At 38.6% G+C, this 22334-nt stretch overlaps 1 protein-coding gene across 1 annotated transcript in view; it reads right to left on the bottom strand.

Annotated features, from left to right (window-relative positions):
- Positions 1-19860, bottom strand: part of tnks1bp1 (tankyrase 1 binding protein 1) — a 26031-nt gene extending 6171 nt beyond the window's left edge. Inside the window, exons 1-4 of the mRNA XM_055198090.2 lie at positions 19749-19860; positions 16053-17002; positions 13623-15888; positions 13440-13532 (exon numbers count right to left, since the gene is read on the bottom strand). Coding sequence (XP_055054065.2) covers positions 13440-13532; positions 13623-15888; positions 16053-16987 — 3294 coding nt within the window. The 5' untranslated portion in view covers positions 16988-17002; positions 19749-19860. The remainder of the gene's footprint in view (positions 1-13439; positions 13533-13622; positions 15889-16052; positions 17003-19748) is intronic.
- Between the last annotated feature and the right edge of the window lie 2474 nt (positions 19861-22334).

Genomic DNA, 22334 nt, shown 5'->3' with positions numbered 1-22334 from the left:
CAAACAAACAAACTCTCCTAAACAGAATCTGTGTGAGACGACCTATAAATAAAACCTCTCATCCAGATAAATTAAAGTCTACTTTATACATGGATCTGATCTGAAAAAAGAGTTTTTCTGTCCACCACACCCATCATTCATTTCTGTGTTACAGACACACAGCCAGAGCTTCTTAAAGGCGAAGGCTCCACCTGATTTTGCCAAGTAAGAGATGTCCTCAGGGCAACATATTGTGTTGACCCAAGGACAACTTTTTTGTAAATAAGACCTAAACCCATCCCAAACTCCAACCATAACTGAACCTCTACAATCAGAGGCAAAACAAAAGTCTAGAAGCAGATAATCCTGGTGGAAAGATATGTTGTCCCAGGGTTAAGATAATGTTGTCATGAGGACATCAAGCACTTGGCAAAACCAAGAGAGACAAAGGTGCAGTGTGGTTTTAGTAAACTTACAGTGGGCCATCAGTATCAACAAACTCCTGAAGATCTGTTTGTTTATCCTTCTATACCTAATAAATACACAGACACAGCCATAGCCCGGGTGCCAGCCGAACTTAGGCCTGCTCACAACATTTCAGGATGGGAAGTTCGGTCTGGAGTCGCTCCGTTGTGGCGCTACTATGCTCGAACAAAAACTGTTCGGATCAATCAAATTGTCAGGCGGGCTTTATACGATGATTGACAGATAATCAACAGTAACGTAATCAACCACGTCACCAGAGAGCGCTTGTGTTGAATTCGTTTACAACAAAGACGGCTGCCGCTGGAGAATTGAGATGTGAAGAAGTTCATCTAACTTACAAATGGTAAGAGATAGTCTGACTACATGACTTAGTAAATAACTCACAATGTTGTCATATGAATGAAATGTTGTAAACATAGTAGGTGTTGATGTATGTTTGCTAACTCAGACTTAGTACAATCATAATGTTAGTCTCATTGTAGCAAAATAACTAGCAGTTCAGGTCAGGTTGCAAAAGACACCATTTCAACATAAGTCACACACTCGGTCGCTCGGATTGGTTGTAGGTCTATCCAATTGAGTGCAGAGGCATTTATTGTCCTGGTTCGGTTGAAACACACCCCATAATGACAGTCCAATGGAGCCGTATCAGACTCAAATTCTGACTAGATTTGCGTATGACAACGTCAGGCTACATTATATAGGAAAGTGTAAGTCGAACAATATTAGATAAATATTTTTATACCACGGGTCTGTTGAATGCTGCATTCTGATTGGCTGAGAAATGTTCTATGGGTGTTGATTATTTTTCTGTAAACCGCACACCTAACTTTTCAACTGTCTTAAAAATAGGCACCAGAGCAATGTTTGTGGTAACCGTGGTATAAGCGGAATAATTGACTCCGGTCCTTTGAATTATTTGAAAATAATGCACACCTGCGGTGTAACGGCACTCCGCTTCGCGTCGTGCCGCATTACCACCTTGGTGTGCATTATTTTCTTATAATTCAACGGCCCATCGTCAATTATTCCTTACATAAAGGATCAGAAAAGAGGAGTAAAACATCATGGATGTACATTGCTGATATATGTGTATTAAAAAGTCTTATACCACGGGTCTGTTGAATGCTGCATTCTGATTGGCTGAGAAATGTTCTATGGGTGTTGATTATTTTTCTGTAAACCGCACACCTAATTTTTCAAATGTCTTAAAAATAGGCACCAGAGCAATGTTTGTGGTAACCGTGGTATAAGCGGAATAATTGACTCCGGTCCTTTGAATTATTTGAAAATAATGCACACCTGCGGTGTAACGGCACTCCGCTTCGCGTCGTGACGCATTACCACCTTGGTGTGCATTATTTTCTTATAATTCAATGGCCCGTCGTCAATTATTCCTTACATGTAACACTGTGCAGTAATGCAAAATAACACAAATCTACACTAAATCAACCTGACTCCATCACAACACAACAATGACAAATCATTTAAATTCACTTTCTCCAGTCAATATAAACAAACAGACTTAACCGGACCTGAATCAGGAAAATGATGAAGCTTTCATTTGTTTAGTTAGTCATCAGGGAGAGGACCGGGTTTCTTCTCTACTGATCTCAGATCAGCCCATTCATCTCATGAGTAGGCATGACACACACACGCACACGCACGCACACGCACACACACACCGACGCGCGTCAATCTAAGGTCTCTCTATCTACAGTGTGTTGCCAGATTAGCACAGAATCAATCTGAGACAGCGGCCAAATCTAAAAGTTTCCTTTAGAGAAAATAAGCAGAATCACAAAGACTTCATGAAATTTCTAGAGCAGGTACACACAGACCCAACATCAAAAGTAAAAACAAGCCTCGACAACTCCAGATTCCAGGTGAAATAATTCAAGAACGCCCAACATTGTGTACAACACTGACAGAAAGCACTCAGATGATGAAAACCAGAGAAACTGTTCAACACTGATCTCTCTTTATATTCAATAATAACAATGATTTAACATTTAAGATTCATCAAGCATTATTTTGTGTGTTTCTGTCCTCCAGATGAAAACTAAAAATATCACAGCCATTCAGAGACATTCTGGTTATTTGGAAGGATGAAATATTAACACTGTATGGAAATTTATGAATATTATGTTTAGATAGACAAACTTTTTATTTTATCTCATAGGGAACACACGTGCACATCAGTCTAAGACATGGGCCTTCAACCGGGGGTCCGCAGCCCCCAACACAGCAAAAAATACATTTCTCTGTCCAGAAACTAAATTTGAAAATCTATTTAGTTTTAACCTTAATATATATCAACATATATTTCAGTTCAAGGGCAAGCAAATACATTTCTAATTTTACAACCCATGTGGCAAAAAAGTATTTTTTGCCCAAATATATTTTTTATTTTAAAGGAACAGTATGTCAGATTGTGGCTAAAACTGGTACTGCAATCACACAACTGGTGGCCAATACACAAAATGACAACATAAACATCAGTTGAGGGCTGCAACTCCATGTTTTAAATGACAATATCCTGGCCGGACCACTGTTGTCAGTGATATTAGTATTTGAAATGAAAATGATTTCTTAATGTCTAATGACACATCAGGGCCATTTTATGATTAACTGATCTAAATTTCTTACATACTGTTACTTAAAAAACATTTGCTAAAAACAGGCTACTATATTTTTTAGGTTGAAAATATATTTAATTTTAATATTTTCAAAACTGTTTTGTTAATGTTCATAACATAAACAAAGTAAATATAGTTGGCTTTAAAATGCTTTAAAATTTATTTATTTTTAATGGCCAATAATATATTGGTGAAAAATATATTTTTGTAAACATATTCATAATTATAAAACGGTTAGTTCCAATCCTTGATTCTGATTGGTCAATAGGTGTGCTTTATTCACAATAAAACACTGCTATGACCGCTTCACCCAACGGTTCTATTTAATATCAATGTGCCCTTAGCAACACCCTTAGCAACACATAAACATATAATGAGACAAAGTCTGGGAACAGTTTGTTGTTTTTAGTTGAGCTTTCATGTTGTTGTTCGCAGTCAGGGACTATTTTTTCTAGCGGAAGGAATGCTTTTATTGATTTAACTTCATGAACGTTGCACTAATATTTTTTTTACTTTAATATTGTGTGGTAACCGTTTTATAAAAGCAATAAGGTACTCGAGGCAAGTGCTGTATCGTGAATAAGTAACGGCTGAAGGGGTTGCAGGCACTCCGCTTCGCGTCGTGCCTAACAACGCCCTTTAGCCGTTACTTATTCACGATACAGCACAGCCTCTCGTACCTTATTGCTTACATATATTTTAGCAAATATTTTTTTTATTTATTTTGAAATATATTTAAAAATATTATAATCAAAGTAATATATTTTGCTGTATGGGCCAATGGGTGTGTGTGACGGGACCACTGATCTATATAAATAACTGGATTGCGCATGACGTCACAAGTGTGAAGCCAACGTGCCGCCATATTGGTATACCCAAACATTCTATTAAATGAAGAGGATGTTACCAGATTTTAATGATAAAACACTACCTTACCAGTCTCTGTTTTTATATCTAAAGTCTCCCTGTACATTATTACAACGCAAACGTCCTAAGCATGTACATAGTTATTTATTTAATTTGTATATTTAACTTTTTAACAATGAGTTACTATACATTCATATTTATTACAGTATCAGATCAGCGGACTGATTGCAGCATACGTTTTATTACAGTTTTTTCCAATTGCTAACACACTAAAATGACATGAACAGCACAACTATTTAAACTGACACACAGAGAGCAAAACCTCTTCTCAAGTCTCCAAAAGTCTAAACACATTTTCTGCTTTACACACATTTTGCAATTCATAATGGCACTTTTTAAATGCACTGAACACGGTTCTCTGCACAAGACATAACAATCTGACATAAAGTCACATGTTTGCCTTTTCAAAACACTACCATTCAAAATGACACTATGCGAGCTAAATGGCCAATATATGTGCCACCTGCCCAACCACCTGAGTGGTTAATTGTTAACACTTCAATCAGGATGTAAGCACTAAAAAAAGCCAACGGGAACGTCATTGGCCACAGAGCCATTATAGATGTTCCTGGCTAACGAGGTGGGAACATCACAATGTGTGCTGCCATCTCCAATATGGATGGTGTCCTCCACCGTCATGCCAACCTTGGACCACAACACAGCCCATAATCTCACATTTCTAGACTCCACAACATTCTCATACCATCAGAGTGTATGAATGATGTAGACCAAAGAAACTGGTATGTTGTAGTATGGCACAACGTGAGCTTTCATCGTGCAGCCCCAGTCCAAAACTGGTTTGCTGACTACCAAACATTTATCGTGCAATACCTCCCACCATACTCGCCATTTTTGAACCCCATAGAAGAGTTATGGTATATGACCAGCAGCCCTTTGTGTGCATGCCTCTTTTGCAGGCTATGGAAAAGACATGTGATGAGATTGATGTTGGTGCAATTTAGGAATGGATGTGCTCAAGGTGCTTCTTCCCTCGATGTCTGGCAAGGGAATATATTGCCTGTGATGTGGCGTTGTGACTTGTTTGGTGAAAAAAAAAATCAACAGCATGTGTGTGTATCTGCAAATATTTCTGTGCATGTGAACAATCTAATACATATTTTAGTATTATGGCAAAGCATACTAAAGAAAAGTGCACTTTTCATTATGCCCAACTGTGTGTAGTTGGTTAGACAAAAATCTGGAAATATGAATGAAGTGTGTTCCAATTTGTGTCAAAGTTTGATTTTGATAATGTTATATGTAGTTTAGGTTGGAGTGCTTCATTTTGCAGGATATATGTGGTATTTTGCTATTTGGGTGTGTGGTTTTGTAAATTATGTTAAGTTTTTTGATAAAACCAGACTAGTTTGCAAAATTGTGTGTTAGCAATTGGAAAAAACTGTAATCACAAACGTGCTCAAATCTAATTGTGTATTAGTACATGTTAATGATATGCAAACATGGTAAGAAGCGTCACAATTCCAGCTGACGTAAGAAGTATTCAGGCCAATCACAACGTACAGATTAGCTGGCCAATCAGGAACACAGAGCTTTTAAAAGCTTTATACAAAGAAGTTTAGAGCGTTTAAAGAGGTGGTTTAATGGTATTTCAAGCATTCTGACATATTAACACAGTTATAGAGTTGTTTCCTCATGCTAAACGTAGGCAAAGTGTCAAAAAAAGCAGTTGGACGTGTTACAGAGTATTTATGTGCCGAATGCACTTCGCCAAGTTTTGGAAAGTTTTTTTTGATTACAGGTCCAGCTGACATTTCAGGGGTTTTCTATACGTATCACTTCTTTATATGGGCACTTCCCCCGGAAAATCCCGCCCACCCGTTAATCAGCGGGAGACGCTAGAACTTACAAACATTATATAATGCGACATAGCTTTGTTTAATTTCAAAACTCAACAATGGCACGAAAGATGAAGTGTTTTTGGATGTAAGGAGAAGAAATCCAGCCAAATGAAAACAATGGATATAGTTTATTATCCGGGGTAGCAGCGGAGTTTTGCGTGTGTGTTTGATGGGCTGGATTTTCCCAACCGGGTCAAGAGTTGCATGCGGTAAGTAAGACTTCTGTCTTATGTTGGAAATAGTCGCTATGCACACAGTGTGGTATAGTGTTGCATGACTCGTACTCGCTCCTCCCGCGGTAGTAACTCCTCTTTCTTATTTTTTTCGTACGTTATCAGAAAGATTCGGTAAAGCTAATCTTTCTTTTATAAATCTGATTAAACTAAAGACTTTTCGGAGATATAAAGGATGTAATACTACTCTATAGGTACTCCAGATTAACATCAGAAATGAAGAGACATCGTGTGTTACATGAGCTTTAAAGAAAGAAGGGATATCTGGAGCTACAAAAATGTACAGTATGTGGAAAATAATGTGATTGGTCTGAATACCTCTGACCTCAGCTGGAAATATGACGCTTCTTATCAAAAGATTGGCTCACAATGCAATGCTAACAGGAGTTAACTCACAGGCTGAGTCCGAAACAGGAGGAATTATGATAATGTCGGTCTTTACTACATCACCAATCCCAGGAAGTAAACTGTTGCCTACAATCTGTGTGTTTGTTGTAGAGATTGTTGTAGAGATTTACGTTGGAGACGATAACTCGCGTCATAGTTTACTTTGGGGTTTGTACTTTTTGCATATCGTCAACATTACAACTAATACACACTTACACACCAAAGGAAATGTAAAATTGTGAATTGGACAATAGGTGCTCTTTAAGCGCTCCAGGCACAATCCTGTCATTTAAATAAATCAATGGACGGAACTGCAGGGGGTCCGCCAAATGATGTTTAATCACAAGCCATTTTTTTGTTAAAAATGTAAAACCTGTACAAAACGTTACAACCAATATGTTCCCTTTATGTTGGGCACGTGAGCGGCCCGTGGACTAAACTAAATATCTGAAGACTAAGCGCCCACTGAGGAAGCAGCAGTAGTGACAAAAAAACCATCATAAAACAGGTAGATCATATAGACATGTTTGTGTTTCTTTCAGAATGTTATTTTAGAAACAGTGCAATCTGTGTTCTCATCTATATTTCTAAACTTAGACGGCTGTTGACTCTTGGACAGGCAAATGAAACCACACCGCGTCTGCATTATAAACTGTGACAAAATAATCGCTCGCATTTAAAATCAATCGCTGCGATGGTGCTTTGTGCAAGATTCATAGTCGTATTAAAATCAAGCGCCTGTCATAAAGTTACCCCAAAGAGATGCTGTGGATTTGTTGCATGTTGTTCTCCTGCAGAAAATAAACTCACACAACTCAAACTCGTGATGATGATGATGATAAAGGTAAAGGAGCTCAGAATGAGCAGCAGTGTGTGTGTGTGTGTGTGTGTGTGTGTGTGTGTGTGTGTGTGTGTGTGTGTGTGTGTGTGTGTGTGTGAGAGAGATCTTCACCCGCAGCAACACACAGAGAAGCAAAAAGACGTCTTTGCAAAGCCCTCCACTTAATAAAATAACAACAGAATCTATAACTGTACATCTTTTGCACAACAGCCATTCATGATCAGTCATTTTCATAAACTGGTTCAGGTAAATGTGTAATTGTCCATCTCACAGGACAACCCAGTATCACGAAATTATGTACCTATAGTCATTTAATTTTGTGAGTGTTTTCCGTGACACTGACACATTTTTCCACCATTTTGTCTCAACATGTCATGCATTTGTTACTCAACTGCCCTATTCCACTTTCTCACCATTATTGCTTTGGTTTAGGGTTAGATTTACATAAAATGACATTCTTACCCAAACCCAACCCTAATGCCAGGCGACAATAGTTTAAAAATCATAAAATATAAAAAATAAATCATGAAACAAAGGTATAAACCAATACTTAAAGTGACATCCTAATGCAAACACCAAATCTAACCCTAAACCGAAGTGTCAATGGTTTGAAAACAAGACAAAACAGTTGAGTAACAAACACATGACAGTGACACGTAAACAGAATTAAGTGACATGTTCACACAAAAAAGGTGGAAAAACGTGTCAGTGTCACGGAAAAGACTCACAAAATGACGTGACTATAGATACATTATTTCATGATACAGTGTTGCAAAGGAAATTTAAAATCTATTACACTGCAGATATCTTTAAATAATAATTAAATTAATCTACTTTAACAACAACAACAAAAAATACACAGAAAACTATGCATGTACAACAACAGCATAATAGTGCTAATGTATTGTCTTAATATAGAATGGCTGTGTGACTATATGGTTTGTTTCTGCTTATAAAACAGTTAGTTCCAGTCCTTGATTCTGATTGGTCAATAGTTGTGCTTTACTCACTTTGCGTTGTGCTTAATACAATAAAGCAGCATCTCGTACCTTACTGCTTACTTAAATACATCTCTGTTTTACACATTTATTATCAGGGGGTCCCTGCGTCATGCGTCTCTCATCTTAGGGGTCCTTCCCCTGAAAAAAAGTTGAAGACCCCTGCACTAAAATGAAACTGCAACTTTTCTAACCAATAACATTTCTGCTGCTAAATATGCTGCTAAAAATAGACAAATATGAGACCACCAACTTCCAATTCCTAAAAATTATGTGAAAGAATCCAGAAAAAGAGAAAGAAAAAGAGGAAATAAAGCAGACAGACCGGTTGATACAGATGAAGTCGTCTATCTGAGATACTAACATTCATGTTTGTGTGTCCAATAAAAAATACAATATAATAATGTGGACGAATTTAATGTGTAAAAAGGCCATGCTGTGAATCAAGAGACAACAGAATGCTGTAAGTCTTACGCGCGTGGTGTTTGACGTGGTTGCGCGCCTGCGCAGTGAAAACCGCTGTCGGCTTTGCTGAGAAAGATTTCGCAAGGACTGTCGACCACGAGAGGCGAAACTTCTCAGCGGTGAGATGGCTCTCTCTAACGTTCCCAACCTTTCTTCATCTTCCTCCACGGTTCGCTCGCGCTCCAGAGTGCCCGACACCAACTCCACAGCCTCCTGTAACGAACGACGCATGTTGCCCATCCAGCCGGACACCTGAGTCTGAACCTCAGACAGTTTACTACCCAGATTCTGCATCTTCTGTTACCCCAACAAGTCCCTTTGGAAAACAAGCAGTTTAATCTTTCCAGGAATGATGTTATTCAGTTGTTGAAATTGTTGACATCAAAAAGTTGTCAATTCTTTCAGTAGGGTGTTTGGAAAAAGGCCTATATTGGAGGTCTTGAAGACTTTATAGTCAACAACGGCACAAACCAACGTCAAACATCTTAACCTTTTCCAGTGAATCAGCAAAACACAAACCTGCCCATCCCTGATAAAAGTGCTTCAGTTGTCCATCATTCCTCAACACCTTTACTCCATTTAAACATGAAACAAGTTAATCCATTCTTCAGTTTTCCGCTATACAAACTCCTCTTCTTGACTGGATAAGATACAAACTAAACTTGACTCGTCTCTTGTGCTTTAGTGACCAGATCTCATTTCAACACACAGCAATATTTCTCAGTAGCCCACCTCATATGCTTGACACGCTGCAGGTATGAACAGGTACCGGAAAAAGACACACCCCTCAAATCCAACCAAAGTTCAGAGAGAGTGAGAGGGAGAGAGAGCGAGAGAGAAAGAAAGAAAGAAAGTGGGAAGGGATTAAAGGTTGGATTTAGGATCATGTTTGAATTTGTTCAACTGTTAGAAAGGAAACCAATGAGACCCATTATGGGTTTTGTGATAGTAAACTTAAAAAGATCAACTTCAAACTAGAAAAATGTTTATTGCTGAATCAGAACCGGTTTGTATTTGTTACACCTGGCTGTGTGATTCTACCTTATGTTTTAATGCAGGTAAATACAGAGGTAGACGTAATATCATATACCATGAGGGTTCATCACCTAACAATGATCAATAACACCCATAGCAACTGTATAACTGTGCGTTCACACCAGACGCGGAAGCACAAGTGATTTACATGTTACGCCAATGCAAAGACACGAATAGGCATCCTGCCGCATGGTACACACGAATGGCACAGCACGAATGGCCCCTCCCATGACACAAATTTCCATGTGAATGTCTCGAATGACTAGAATTTTATGCGCGAATGAAGTTGGTAAACTCAAAATGTTCAAGCATCCAACTACGTGCGAATAACACATTTTTGCCGCCTCTACCATGTCTGATGTGAACGCACAGTAACAGCATGCTGAAAGTCACCGTAGCAATTTGCAGTTGCACACCAAAGCCCTGAAAACCATTCATACAAGGCCATTTCTATTTTATTATGAATTATTTGCTTGATTGTGGGAGCTAATTCCAATTATTAAAGTAATATATGGGTAAAAACATTTATGAGACTACATACCCTAAATGCAGTATCCCCAATTTAAAGTGTATTCCTAAGACATCATTGAACCCTGATGTCTCATGTACAGTACCTCATATCTGTGATATATGTCATATACCACACTACTCTCTACAACATACACAAGAATAGACAAATCCTAAAAATGGACCTCCTATTCTTAAAAACATAATTCTTGTTTTTTCAAAGATCACCCAGACATGTTTTCATGTTTTGAATAAATAAAAAAATCTGCATTAAATGTTGCATTAAAGGATGTCACAGAGACACATAAACAATTGCATAGCCATTACCAGCCAAGATACAACAGCTTTTAGCAGCAAAGAAAATATAAATCCACTTTCAGATTGTCAAAACATTTACATCATTTGCCTATTTCTGTGCCAAACTAGTTTGGAAGAGAAACTGGTGGATTATTTGCAGCATGCAAAAACACTGCTTTGCATATGAATGGACTTCACCATCATAACACAACATGACACGTCTAAAACATCAGCTCTAGACCTTTGCAAATCATTTACATGATGTATCCCTGCTTCCTTGATGTGTCCTTACAACATTTCATAGAATTCACATCAAAGTTCTATTATTGATGCCTGCACTGACTAAAGTTCAACCAAACTAAACAAAGCTCGACCGTAACTCGACTGTAACTCGACCGAAGCTCGCCCGAAGCTCGATTCATGCCTGACTCAAGCTCGATTCATGTTCAACTCAAGCTAGATTCATGCTCGACTCAAGCTCGACCGAAACTTGACCTAAGCTCTAGTCATGCTTGACCTGAAACTCAACTGTAGCTCGACCGAAGCTCGACCATAGCTCGACCAAAGCTGGGCTCAAGCTCGACTCAAGCTCAACTCAAGCGCTACCGAAGCTCTACCGAAGCGCTACTCAAGCTCGAGTCAACTTAAACTCGACTGTAGCTCGACTCAATTCAAGCTGGAGAGTAGCTCGACTGTATCTCAACTGTAGCTCAACTCAAGCTCAACTGTAGCTCGGCTCAAGATCGACTCAAGATCGACTCATGCTCGAGTCAACTCAAACTCGACTGTAGCTCGACTAAAGCTCAACTGTAGCTCAACTCAACCGTGACTGTAGCTTGGCTCAAGCTCAACTGTAGCTTGACTCATGCTCGAGGCAACTCAAACTCAAGTCAGACTGACTGTACCTCAACTCAAGCACGATCCAAGCTGGACCGTAGCTCGACCGTTGCTCAACTCAAGCTCGACCGTAGCTCGGCTCAAGCTTGACTGTAAATTGGCTCAAGCTCTACCGAAGCTTGACTAAAGCTCGAGTCAACTTAAACTCGACTCGACTCAAGCTGGAGAGTAGCTCGACTAAAGCTCAACTGTAGCTCAACTCAACCTTGACTGTAGCTCGGCTCAAGCTCGACTGTAGCTCAGCTCAAGCTCAACTGTAGCTTGACTCATGCTCGAGGCAACTCAAACTCGACTGTAGCTCGGCTCAAGATCGACTCAAGCTCGACTCACGTTCAAGTCAACTCAGATTGACTGTACCTCAACTCAAGCACGATCCAAGCTTGACTGTAGCTTGGCTCAAGCTCGACTCATGCTCGAGTCAACTCAAACTTGACTGTAGCTTGACTCAAGCTGAACCGTAGCTCAACTCAAGCTTGAATGTAGCTTGGCTCAAGCTCGACTCATGCTCAAGTCAACTCAAACTTGACTTGAAAAAATAGCTTGACTGTAGCTCAACTCAAGCTCGACTGTAGCTCGACTCAAGCTTTACCGAAGCTCTATCGTTGCTCGACTCAACTCAAACTCGACTGTAGCTTGACTCAAGCTAGACCGGAGCTCGACTGTAGCTCGACTCAAGCTCGACTGTAGCTCAACTGTAGCTCGACTCAAGCTCGACTGTTGCTCACTGAAGCTTAAAAACCCCCAACCCCTGCTAGGTAATTTGGGTTGTTTCTTACAGGCCTAGTCAAAAGAGTCAAGTTATGGTTCTCTATGATATACTGGTCTCTTAATCTCAGGTCCCTCAGCAAATAATCTATGAAATTTTGAGTTGAAACTCTGATGGATAAGCTATTTTTTATTTTTCCTGTCCACTGCACAAACAGGGGTGGAAGGAGTTACGAGCCATTGGGTTAAATCCAGTACACTGACTCCTGGTTTCACAGACAAGGCTTAATGCTAGTCCAAGACTAAGACACATGTTTGAGCTGTCTTAACTGAAAATAAGTTGCACTAACAAATCTTAAAATAAGCCAGTGCTATTGATTTGTCTCAAGATAAACACCAGTAACATCTTTTTCTAAGGCATGTTTGCTTAAACATTTGACTTTAACTAAGGCCTAGTCCTGGCTTTAGCGAAGTCTTGTTTGTGAAAGCAGGCCTGTAACTGTACATTTGAGTCAGTAGGTTTTGTTTGAGAATGCCATAGCCCTGACTCAAAAACAAGCATTATATAAAAATATACACATGTATCTATACCCACAAGCGCACACACCCAACACAAAACAACATCTACTGTGGCGACATCACACTATTCCGTCACAAGACACCAGTGAGAAATTCCAACATGACACAAAGATCAAAAGAATCAAAGGATTGTCCTTAAGTCTCTAGTCAAGCCTACAAGAGTTTTGTATCAAAGCTCAAAACTCTAAGCAAATTATATTTACTGCTCTCTCACCTGGGGCTAGAAAAGATCTTCATGTAGATGAATTTAAACAGATGATCTAAAGTATGTAATAAACAAAAAATATTAAAGTTTGGGAGGTGTAGAACTTTATAAATAATGGGCGTTTCTATTGCTTTTTTTAAGGGCACTGACTCTGTGTGGACCTGCCAATGGGCGGTGCTGGGCGTAACTGAGAAAGCCCTGAATGTCCTTCATCGCATCATCTTTGCCATGTTTTCGTTTCATATACAGTCACATGGCATGAACCTGTATTGTAAACTACACAAATTTTTTAACCTTTGGATGTGGATTGAAGATGACACAAGAGACCGTGTGTCCTATTTATCTTATTTTCAAAAATGAACATCAATATCCACTAACTCTAGAACCAGCTGAACCTCACCTCATGTGATGTGACCTCATCATGTTCTGATCCCAACAGATCTTCAGGTTCAGACTCCTCTACAATCTGTGGCTGCTTACTGATTTCTGAGTTCTGTAGATTAAAATGGTTCAGATTCAAATCTGATCAGTTCATCCACATTATTCAACTTTATGCAAATTGCAATAGATTTTTAATCTCGACCTGATCTCCACTTAGTTCTTGGAATCCAGGATCATTGGATTTGTATTGCAACCAATCAGGAGTTTCATTAACAGTAGGAGATTCTCTGGATGGAGATGGTGTTGAGGAACGACGTTCCTGGGTTCCCCATCTCCGTGGTTTAACAGAGAAGTCATCGTAAATCACTTCATCTCTCTGAGGTGAGACAGTCTTGGTCCGAGCGATGGACTCTACTCCCCGTGATGATTTTGGTTCTTCAGTATCAAATGATATCAAATCATAACTGGTAGGAACTTCCTCTCTCCCATACCTCATCTGTAATCTCTCATTTTCTCTTTCCTGTCTCCATCTTTCCTCCTCTTCAATTCGTCTTTTCTTTTCCAGCTCTCTCTCTATATTTAATCTCTCCTCTCTTTCTCTTTCTTGTCTCATTCTTTGCTCTTCAATGCGTCTTTTTTCTTCCATTTCTCTCTCTTTTCTTAGTCTCTCTTCTCTTTCCTGTCTCAATCTTTTCTCCTCTTCGATTAGTCTTTTTTCTTCCATTTCTCTCTCTTTTCTTAGCCTCTCTTCTCTTTCCTGTCTCAATCTTTTCTCCTCTTCGATTAGTCTTTTTTCTTCCATTTCTCTCTCTTTTCTTAATCTCTCTTCTCTTTCCTGTCTCAATCTTTTCTCCTCTTCGATTAGTCTTTTTTCTTCCATTTCTCTTTCTTTTCTTAGCCTCTCTTCTCTTTCCTGTCTCAATCTTTTCTCCTCTTCGATTAGTCTTTTTTCTTCCATTTCTCTCTCTTTTCTTAATCTCTCTTCTCTTTCCTGTCTCAATCTTTTCTCCTCTTCGATTAGTCTTTTTTCCTCCATTTCTCTCTCTTTTCTTAATCTCTCCTCTTTTTCTCTTTCCTGTCTCAATCTTTTCTCCTCTTCGATTAGTCTTTTTTCTTCCATTTCTCTCTCTTTTCTTAATCTCTCTTCTCTTTCCTGTCTCAATCTTTTCTCCTCTTCGATTAGTCTTTTTTCTTCCATTTCTCTCTCTTTTCTTAATCTCTCTTCTCTTTCCTGTCTCAATCTTTTCTCCTCTTCGATTAGTCTTTTTTCCTCCATTTCTCTCTCTTTTCTTAATCTCTCCTCTTTTTCTCTTTCCTGTCTCAATCTTTTCTCCTCTTCGATTCGTCTTTTTTCCTCCATTTCTCTCTCTTTTCTTAATCTCTCCTCTTTTTCTCTTTCCTGTCTCAATCTTTTCTCCTCTTCAATCAGTCTTTTTTCTTCCATTTCTCTCTCTTTCTTTAATCTCTCCTCTCTCTCTCTTTCTAGTCTAAGTTGCTGCTCTTCTATTTGTCTCTTTTCCTCCATTTCTCTCTCTTTTTTTAACCTCTCCTCCTTTTCTCTTTCCTGTCTCAATCTTTCCTCCTCTTCAATTCGTCTTTTTTCCTCCATTTCTCTCTCTTTTTTTAACCTCTCCTCTTTTTCTCTTTCCTGTCTCAATCTTTTCTCCTCTTCAATTCTTTTATTTTCCTCCATTTCTCTCTCTTTCTTCAATCTCTCCTCTTTATTTCTTTGCTGTCTCAATCGTTCCTCCTCAATTTGTCTTTTCTCCTCCATTTCCCTTTCTTTCTTTAGCTTCTCCTCTTTTTCTCTCTCCTGTCTCAGTCTTAACTCCTCTCTCTGTCTCTCTTGTTCCCTTTTCTCTTCAATCCTTCTCTTCTGCTCTTCAATCTGTTTTTCTCGTTCTAATCTCTCTTGCTCTCGTTGTCTCTCTTTTTCAGCCTCTTTCTTTCTCTCCTCCTCCAGTTTTCTTTCTTCTTCGATTCTTTTAGTTCTTTCTTCCTCTTCCCTTTTCTGTTCCTCTAGTTGTTTTTGCTTTTCCTCTTTCAGTTTTCTTTCCTCTTTCAAGCGCCTCTCTTCCTCAGCACGTTTCCGTTCTTTTTCCAAATGTTTTTCTCTTTCCTGCTCTTTCCTTTCTTTCTCTAACTGCTCTTCTCTCTGTTGTTTTTCTTCTTCTTCTTGTCTCTGTCTCTCTAGATCTTTGGTTATCCCAACCCTCCTGTACACAGGCACAGCTATATGGTTCTCTTTGTCCTCTTCAACTTCCTCCACATTAGCACCAGGTTCACCTGTAGAGCGCAGGCTTGTTTTCTTGTTTTCCAGCAGTACGTTCGTCTCAGGCACAGCGTTGGGAGGTGAAGAGTGTTTCGGTGGTCCGTTTTGTACAGGTGTCGCCTGTGCAGGCTTCTCAAGGGATTCCTCACTGAACGAAGGCTCGTCTGAGTCGCTCGATGTCTTCTCATGTGGTTGACTGCAATTACAAAAATTGAAACGCTTTACAAACATTTTCTTGAACATAAGATGCACCTTGCAGATGATGTCTAGAAACTTAACTTTGTGAAAAAATCCAAACTCAAACACAGCTGCATTATAAACTCTATTAGGCCTAAAGAACAGAAATGCAGATCTACGAACCATTTAAGGGCACCAGCGGATGACAGCCGAACTCTTGGCTCATGCGTAGTCAAGCTCAGATTCTTGATTCTCTGTTTAATATCGACTGATATTTCAGGAGATGCAGTGTCCTTTTTGTTGAAAGCGTCCCTGGTATGGGAGGCAGAGGAACGGTCAAAAAGCAGACTGATGCGTCTCTTAATGCTGCTCCCGCTGATCTCCCCGTCCTCCACCTCTTCTGTCTCCACCTGTGGCTTTGAAAACCTTGCCTCTAAAGGAGAAAGCGGTGCTTTATCTGTCCTGCTGGTTTCGGCATCTCGTCTAACAGAACTAACCTCTCTCTCTGGCTTTGAAGATGACTCAAACATGGAGGTCAACCCCACAGAGAGACGATTTCTAGCCGGCCAGCACGCAGAAGACACTTTGGCATCGGCTGGCTTTTGTCTGAGAGGCTTTTGGTCCTGAGAACCCAAAGATTTTGCTCTGCTTCTGGGCTGAACGTCTTTCACATCTTCAGCTGAGCCGGCACTCACATCAAGCCTTGAATTTGAACTGGTTCGTGTATTAGGTTCGGGCACAGATTTAGGCTTTGGTGTTAAAGCAGGTTTTGGGGTGAGCGGGGTCGGTTTAGGAGCTGCATTTAAAGTGCCATTTGCATTTGGTTTTATGGATTCATCAATGTTAGTCTCTCCTGAATCGGACTTCCTGAAGTCGAGCGCATCAGAAGACGCAGCCCTTGAAAGTTTGCTGACTTCAATTCTCGGGGCTTTGATCGGACGGACGGTTGCGTTCCTTTGGAGGGCAAACGGTTTGGGCATAAGATGCGGCTTTGGGCCCAGCGCCGGCTTCCCCGTGTCTCCAGAGAGCGTGGAGGCGGAAACTGAAGGTTTGCTTTGGTTAATGTGCGGCGTTGACTTGCTCAGTTCCCTTGTGGTCGCCTCCACCCATGCAGCCATGGCTACACACTGCACCTGAAGGAGAAAACAAAAGAGAAACACATTTGTGACTCGCGCTCATTTCAGTGGCATTAACAAACATTTTTATAATAAATATGATGGCATGAGGTTGATACATACGTTTGAAGATAACACAAATGACGTCTACTCTAAGAATAATAACACATTCCAAGTTTATTTGGTGTCCTGCAGTAAAGCAGCAGCACTGTCTTGTGTTGCATGAAATGCAAATATTGAATGCGAGCTTGCAGGACAAGGTTTATCATCTAGATGCACTAAACAATTTACAAGAGTTATTGAATTGCTTGTGTAAACCCCGCAGTATAATCGCTCAATTCTAACTTTATTAGCATAAAACTCTGTGACCTAAAGCTTTGTGATATTAATGAGGATGTTTGAACTGCTTATTCAACAACATCAATGATGATCTTTATTTATTGTTAATACACAGATTAGATGTCAATCTGAGAACAGGTTGATATGTCAATCTAATCTTTGACAGTGGTAAAGATAAGCACATAAGGTAAACAGACTTGTCCTGTTGTCTGTAAAAGGAAAGTCCAACAACGTGTAATTCACCTGGAGCTTTAAGCCGCCTCCCGCCGGACAAATATATTCAATTAGATCACGTAAAGTCAAGATGGAGTTGGGCTGGTAAAGGAATGTCAGAAGAATCGTCACTGTTGTTCATTTGTCCTCGTGTTGTGATTGACAGGACCAGAAGAACAAGATCCTCATGAACTTTTACTTAAAACTCCATTTAATAAATCATGTGTACGTGTAGATGTTTAGTGATGTTTAATTCAAGTGTAGATATGTTTGTTTCAAGTTTGTGTTGATGCTTTTATCTCACAGTTCACTTCTTACACAGATAAGATAAACCACATGTTTTACTAAAGGTGATCACACACATGAACGAAAAACTCTCAGTTAATTCAGACATAAGCAGATATTAATGCATCATATCAGTCTATTCTGGCAAAGACACACAACCCAAATCCAGTTGGTTGAGCTCTCCGAGGCCACGTTACTCTGGTTGGGTTAGATTTTTAAGCTTTCTACCAACCTAGATTTACTTAAACAAGAAGCGACTAGACGTTTTTCTGCAGGCTAAATATACACACCCTGTGAAAGCCACAATAAATGACCAGCATCAATCTCATCTGATATTCTCAATCCTTATACAGACCTCCACCCTAGAAGTCCTTCTCATCCACAACACGTCATTCATTGTTAAATATCTCAGATTACACTCGCTTGAAATCAAGTGAAGCAGTCCAATGTTGACATTTCAAACGGTCACCTACGTTGTCTTATCCGTGCTCAAAACAACTTTTCCCAGTCTGGCTTGTTGGTAGCTCCTCAGACTGTTGTGAATGATATTCAAACTTTTCAGTGTACTTCACAAGCAGGATCTTTTTGAAACATTATCTACGGCCAGCGGGTGGAAAAAGAAGAAAAAAAGCTCACTTCTTGTGTTTTACACCACAACCCAACATAAATCTGTCTTCATTTTCAACAAACCAGTCCAACAGCAAGCCAGCTTTTGTCAGGTGAGATATACAGCTGGAGTAAGAAAATATGTTGATCTCATTGTAAAACTCATGACTGCCATATGGTGCCGGCTAAAAGAGTCAATAAAATTCTTGGATGATCAATCATAATGGAGTCACCACCAAAGCAGCGTGTCGATACATGATGCTCATAGGACTGTCAAACGATTAATCGCATACAAAATAAAAGTTTCTGTTTGCATAATTATGTGTGTGTGTGTATGTATGTATGTATGTATGTATGTATATATTGTTTTTATTTATATATATATTGAATTTATGTGCACACACACACATGTAAATGTTTCTTATATATACATGCATGTGTATGTATTTATATATACATAATTACATACAGTACACACACATATATTATGCAAACACAAACTTTTACTTTGTATACAATTAATCGCAATTAATCATTTGACAGCCCTAATTCCTTTTATTGAAAGATTTGAAATACAAGGGAGATTTTTTTCCTGACATCTATTAATTCTTATAAGCTTTAAAAACAGAGATAAAACCTGATTTTGTCATGAAACAGGGTAAATAAGTTCAAAGCATGTGACTCAAATAGATCTGTTGAGACCTCATGCTCACTAGGAACACATGCAAATGATCATGCACAGATTTGCATGTGGATACTTCACATCCCAGGGCAGGTCTCTTTCACTACATCAGTCAGGAGATAAATATTATTTATTTACATGGATTTCTGTCATAAGGTGGATGTCAATTAAAATAGCAGTAAGCAACCTTACATAAAGTTCATACATGTGTATTGTAAAGTGCTATGAAACTTTGATTCACACATATTCTCATCTATAAGTATAAATGAACTTTTTGTCTGTTGAGCATTACAGTGAACTAAAACATGAAATAATAATAAACAGAAAGCCATATATGAGGCAGTGTCATGTAATCTGCTCTCTGCACCTGTTAGCCCTAATAGGTAACTTATCAATAGATGCCATTTACAATGAACTATCGGTCTTTATATTCTCTACAGACTGAGAGGAATAAAATATACACTTCAAATATAAAACATTATCACCGCGTGCCCTTTTAGATATTTGATACCATGCATAAAAGTAAAAGGTATCTGAGGTAACTATTAAATCAAACTAAACTAAATGAAATAAAAACCTCAATGAGTTTATTTACGCCATGACATGTTCACATTACACAAAGAGATGTTTAGAATTTACCTGTTTTGGCGACACAATTACTCCATGGGACTGAACACAATGCGCGTGAATCTTCAGGGTTCGAGGCGTGCAAGTGAAACTTCAGCGTTAAGAGGGCGGGGCGCGAAGAACGAATCACAAACATCAACTCATGAATATTACTTTGCTTGATTTGACGTAATGCGGAAAGCTTCCAGGTTGACCAATCACGAGTGCGAATTAAAACTCATAAGCCAAACCTTCGCTACCTGCGATTGTCTGCTTTTCAACCAATCAATAAAGCTTTTTAGACGAACGTCACGTTAACGAATTAATATTCATGAGCTAGTGGCAGGTGCGGCGTCACCGGCACGCGCTGCAACGGCCTCGCCCTTCAACCGGACAAACCGGCTGATCAGAATAAACGTCACGGGTGTGGAGAAAACACGAAGGAAACAAACCTATCTGCAAATATTACATTCATTCTAAACATTTTTATTAATAAACATTCCTTAAAAACTTTATATTGACTTTACAATAACAAAGTAGGAAAAACAAATACACTAGGCTACTACGGGGTCCATCAACTGTGTGCTTACCGTCATTTATCAAAATAACTTTTTTTATCATTTATCACAATACCTCCATAATATTTGTTTTTCCTACTATGAAAGTCAATGGTTACCATCAGCTGTGTGCTTACCGTCATTTATCAAAATATCTTCTTTTGTATTCATCAGAAAAAAATCATACAGGTTTAAACAACATGATGATGACTAAATAATGACTCATTTATGAGAATTTTATTTTTGGGTAAACTATCTCTTTAAACTGTGTGCCATATAAAGTCCACCAGAGCTCCTCTGTTTTGAGAGGTGTTGAACTGAACACTGGATTAATGCATTCAAAGTCTGGTGTCATTTATTAAATAACTTTGTGTTTAATGTGATAAAACTTGGCAATGGACATAATAGATGCTTTACTTACAATAACTCACTTACTAACACTGGTTATAACACTGGTTATATTGTTTAGTTGCTATAAAACAATATAATATCAAAATAGAAACGTAATATCAATAATTATCACATGTGATTTTTCTCTTTTGTGAAACACAGAACAACTTTATCAATCTACTCAAATTGATTAGATCAAGTACATTTTTAAGCTCAATGAGAGGTCTAGTTTTGTATCCGAGTACCAACATAAATAACATTCAGATGTAGATAAAGAGATAGATACACATTCTGGTAATTCATTTGTTTTCAACAACAAAATAAAGAAAATTTGTAAAGTTTCAGAATTTGAATTTCAGAGTCCAGTGGTGAACAGAATTGTTGACGATAGCATGAAAACAATCTTCATGATGAGAAATTATCATAATCATCCTTCTGCTTTAAATATATGTTGTGTAAAAAGAAAAAGCTGGAGCTTGTCTATATAAACACACTTTGCTGGGCTGTGGGTTTGCTGTCGGATCTAAAATATTTGAATCCACCAATAACAACATCTTTGCCAAGCATTGTGATAAAACAATCTGATCAGTTTGAACTTGAAAATTGATCTTGATAAAAATGATCTGCAGTATAAACTGAATGACAGGATCTACACACACACGCACGCGCACGCACGCGCACACACATGCACTGACATCTAGTGGAAAGTCTTTGTAACTGTGGTTGAGTTTTTTCTGCATTGGTAAATTAAACGTGAACTTTTCTGCTGTATAAAACTAAATGTCAGGTGAGTTCTAATGTGAAGATGAAATAAAATGAAGTTGAAATAAATTAAAGTGTAAAAATAGGTGTGGATTCATACGTGTGCTTGTGTTACCTGAACGCCACACCCCATAATCTCCATTATGTTTTGAACTGTTTGATCCATTTCTTTGACAAAGGTTAGATGGGTGAAGTAATTCAATCCAGGGCATGGCAGGTCTTTTATAGTTGTGTTCTGTTAGTTTTTATTATGTCACTGATCTAAGCTCCTCCTTTGTGTCGGATATAAAACAACAACAATATTATTTGGAGAACATCATACAGTATGTCAACATCTCTGTCATGTCATTCAATCAAATACCAACATCACCAAATATCTGGCTTGAACAGTATTACGGCTGCATGGCTATCAGGTAGCATGTGTCCATATCATTAATATTTCTGGAAAAATATGGGATGTGATTTTAAAATGGTTGCCAGGGTGTTACTATGCTGTTGCTAAAGTGTTCACCCTGCTGAAAAAAACAATAAAACCATTACAGAAAATACTAATAGTTTCCATAAAAACACCAATAGAAACCATTTACTTTTACCATTAAAACCACTGCACTGTAGTGTGTTTTGGTCCATATTCCATAAGAACCAATAAAATTCCCAATAAAACCAATAGAATTTCTGTGATGGTGTCTATTGTTTCTATTGTTTTTTTAGCAGGGCAGGGTGGCTTACTAGTACTAGTTGCATTACTAAACAAATACTATGAACTCAACGAAATCTGTCACTTGCCATTCAGAATCCCAACCAAGGCTTATTAAAGTTAATGAATTAATCCTGACTGTAATTATGCTTTAATTGTACATTTGCTTTAAAATGACAAAGATTAAAAATAATAAAGTGTTTGTCACAGGGA

Source organism: Misgurnus anguillicaudatus, chromosome 22 (genome assembly GCF_027580225.2).
Source record: "Misgurnus anguillicaudatus chromosome 22, ASM2758022v2, whole genome shotgun sequence".
In the NCBI taxonomy this organism is placed as follows: domain Eukaryota; kingdom Metazoa; phylum Chordata; class Actinopteri; order Cypriniformes; family Cobitidae; genus Misgurnus; species Misgurnus anguillicaudatus.
This window is presented reverse-complemented; position numbering and strand designations above follow the sequence as displayed.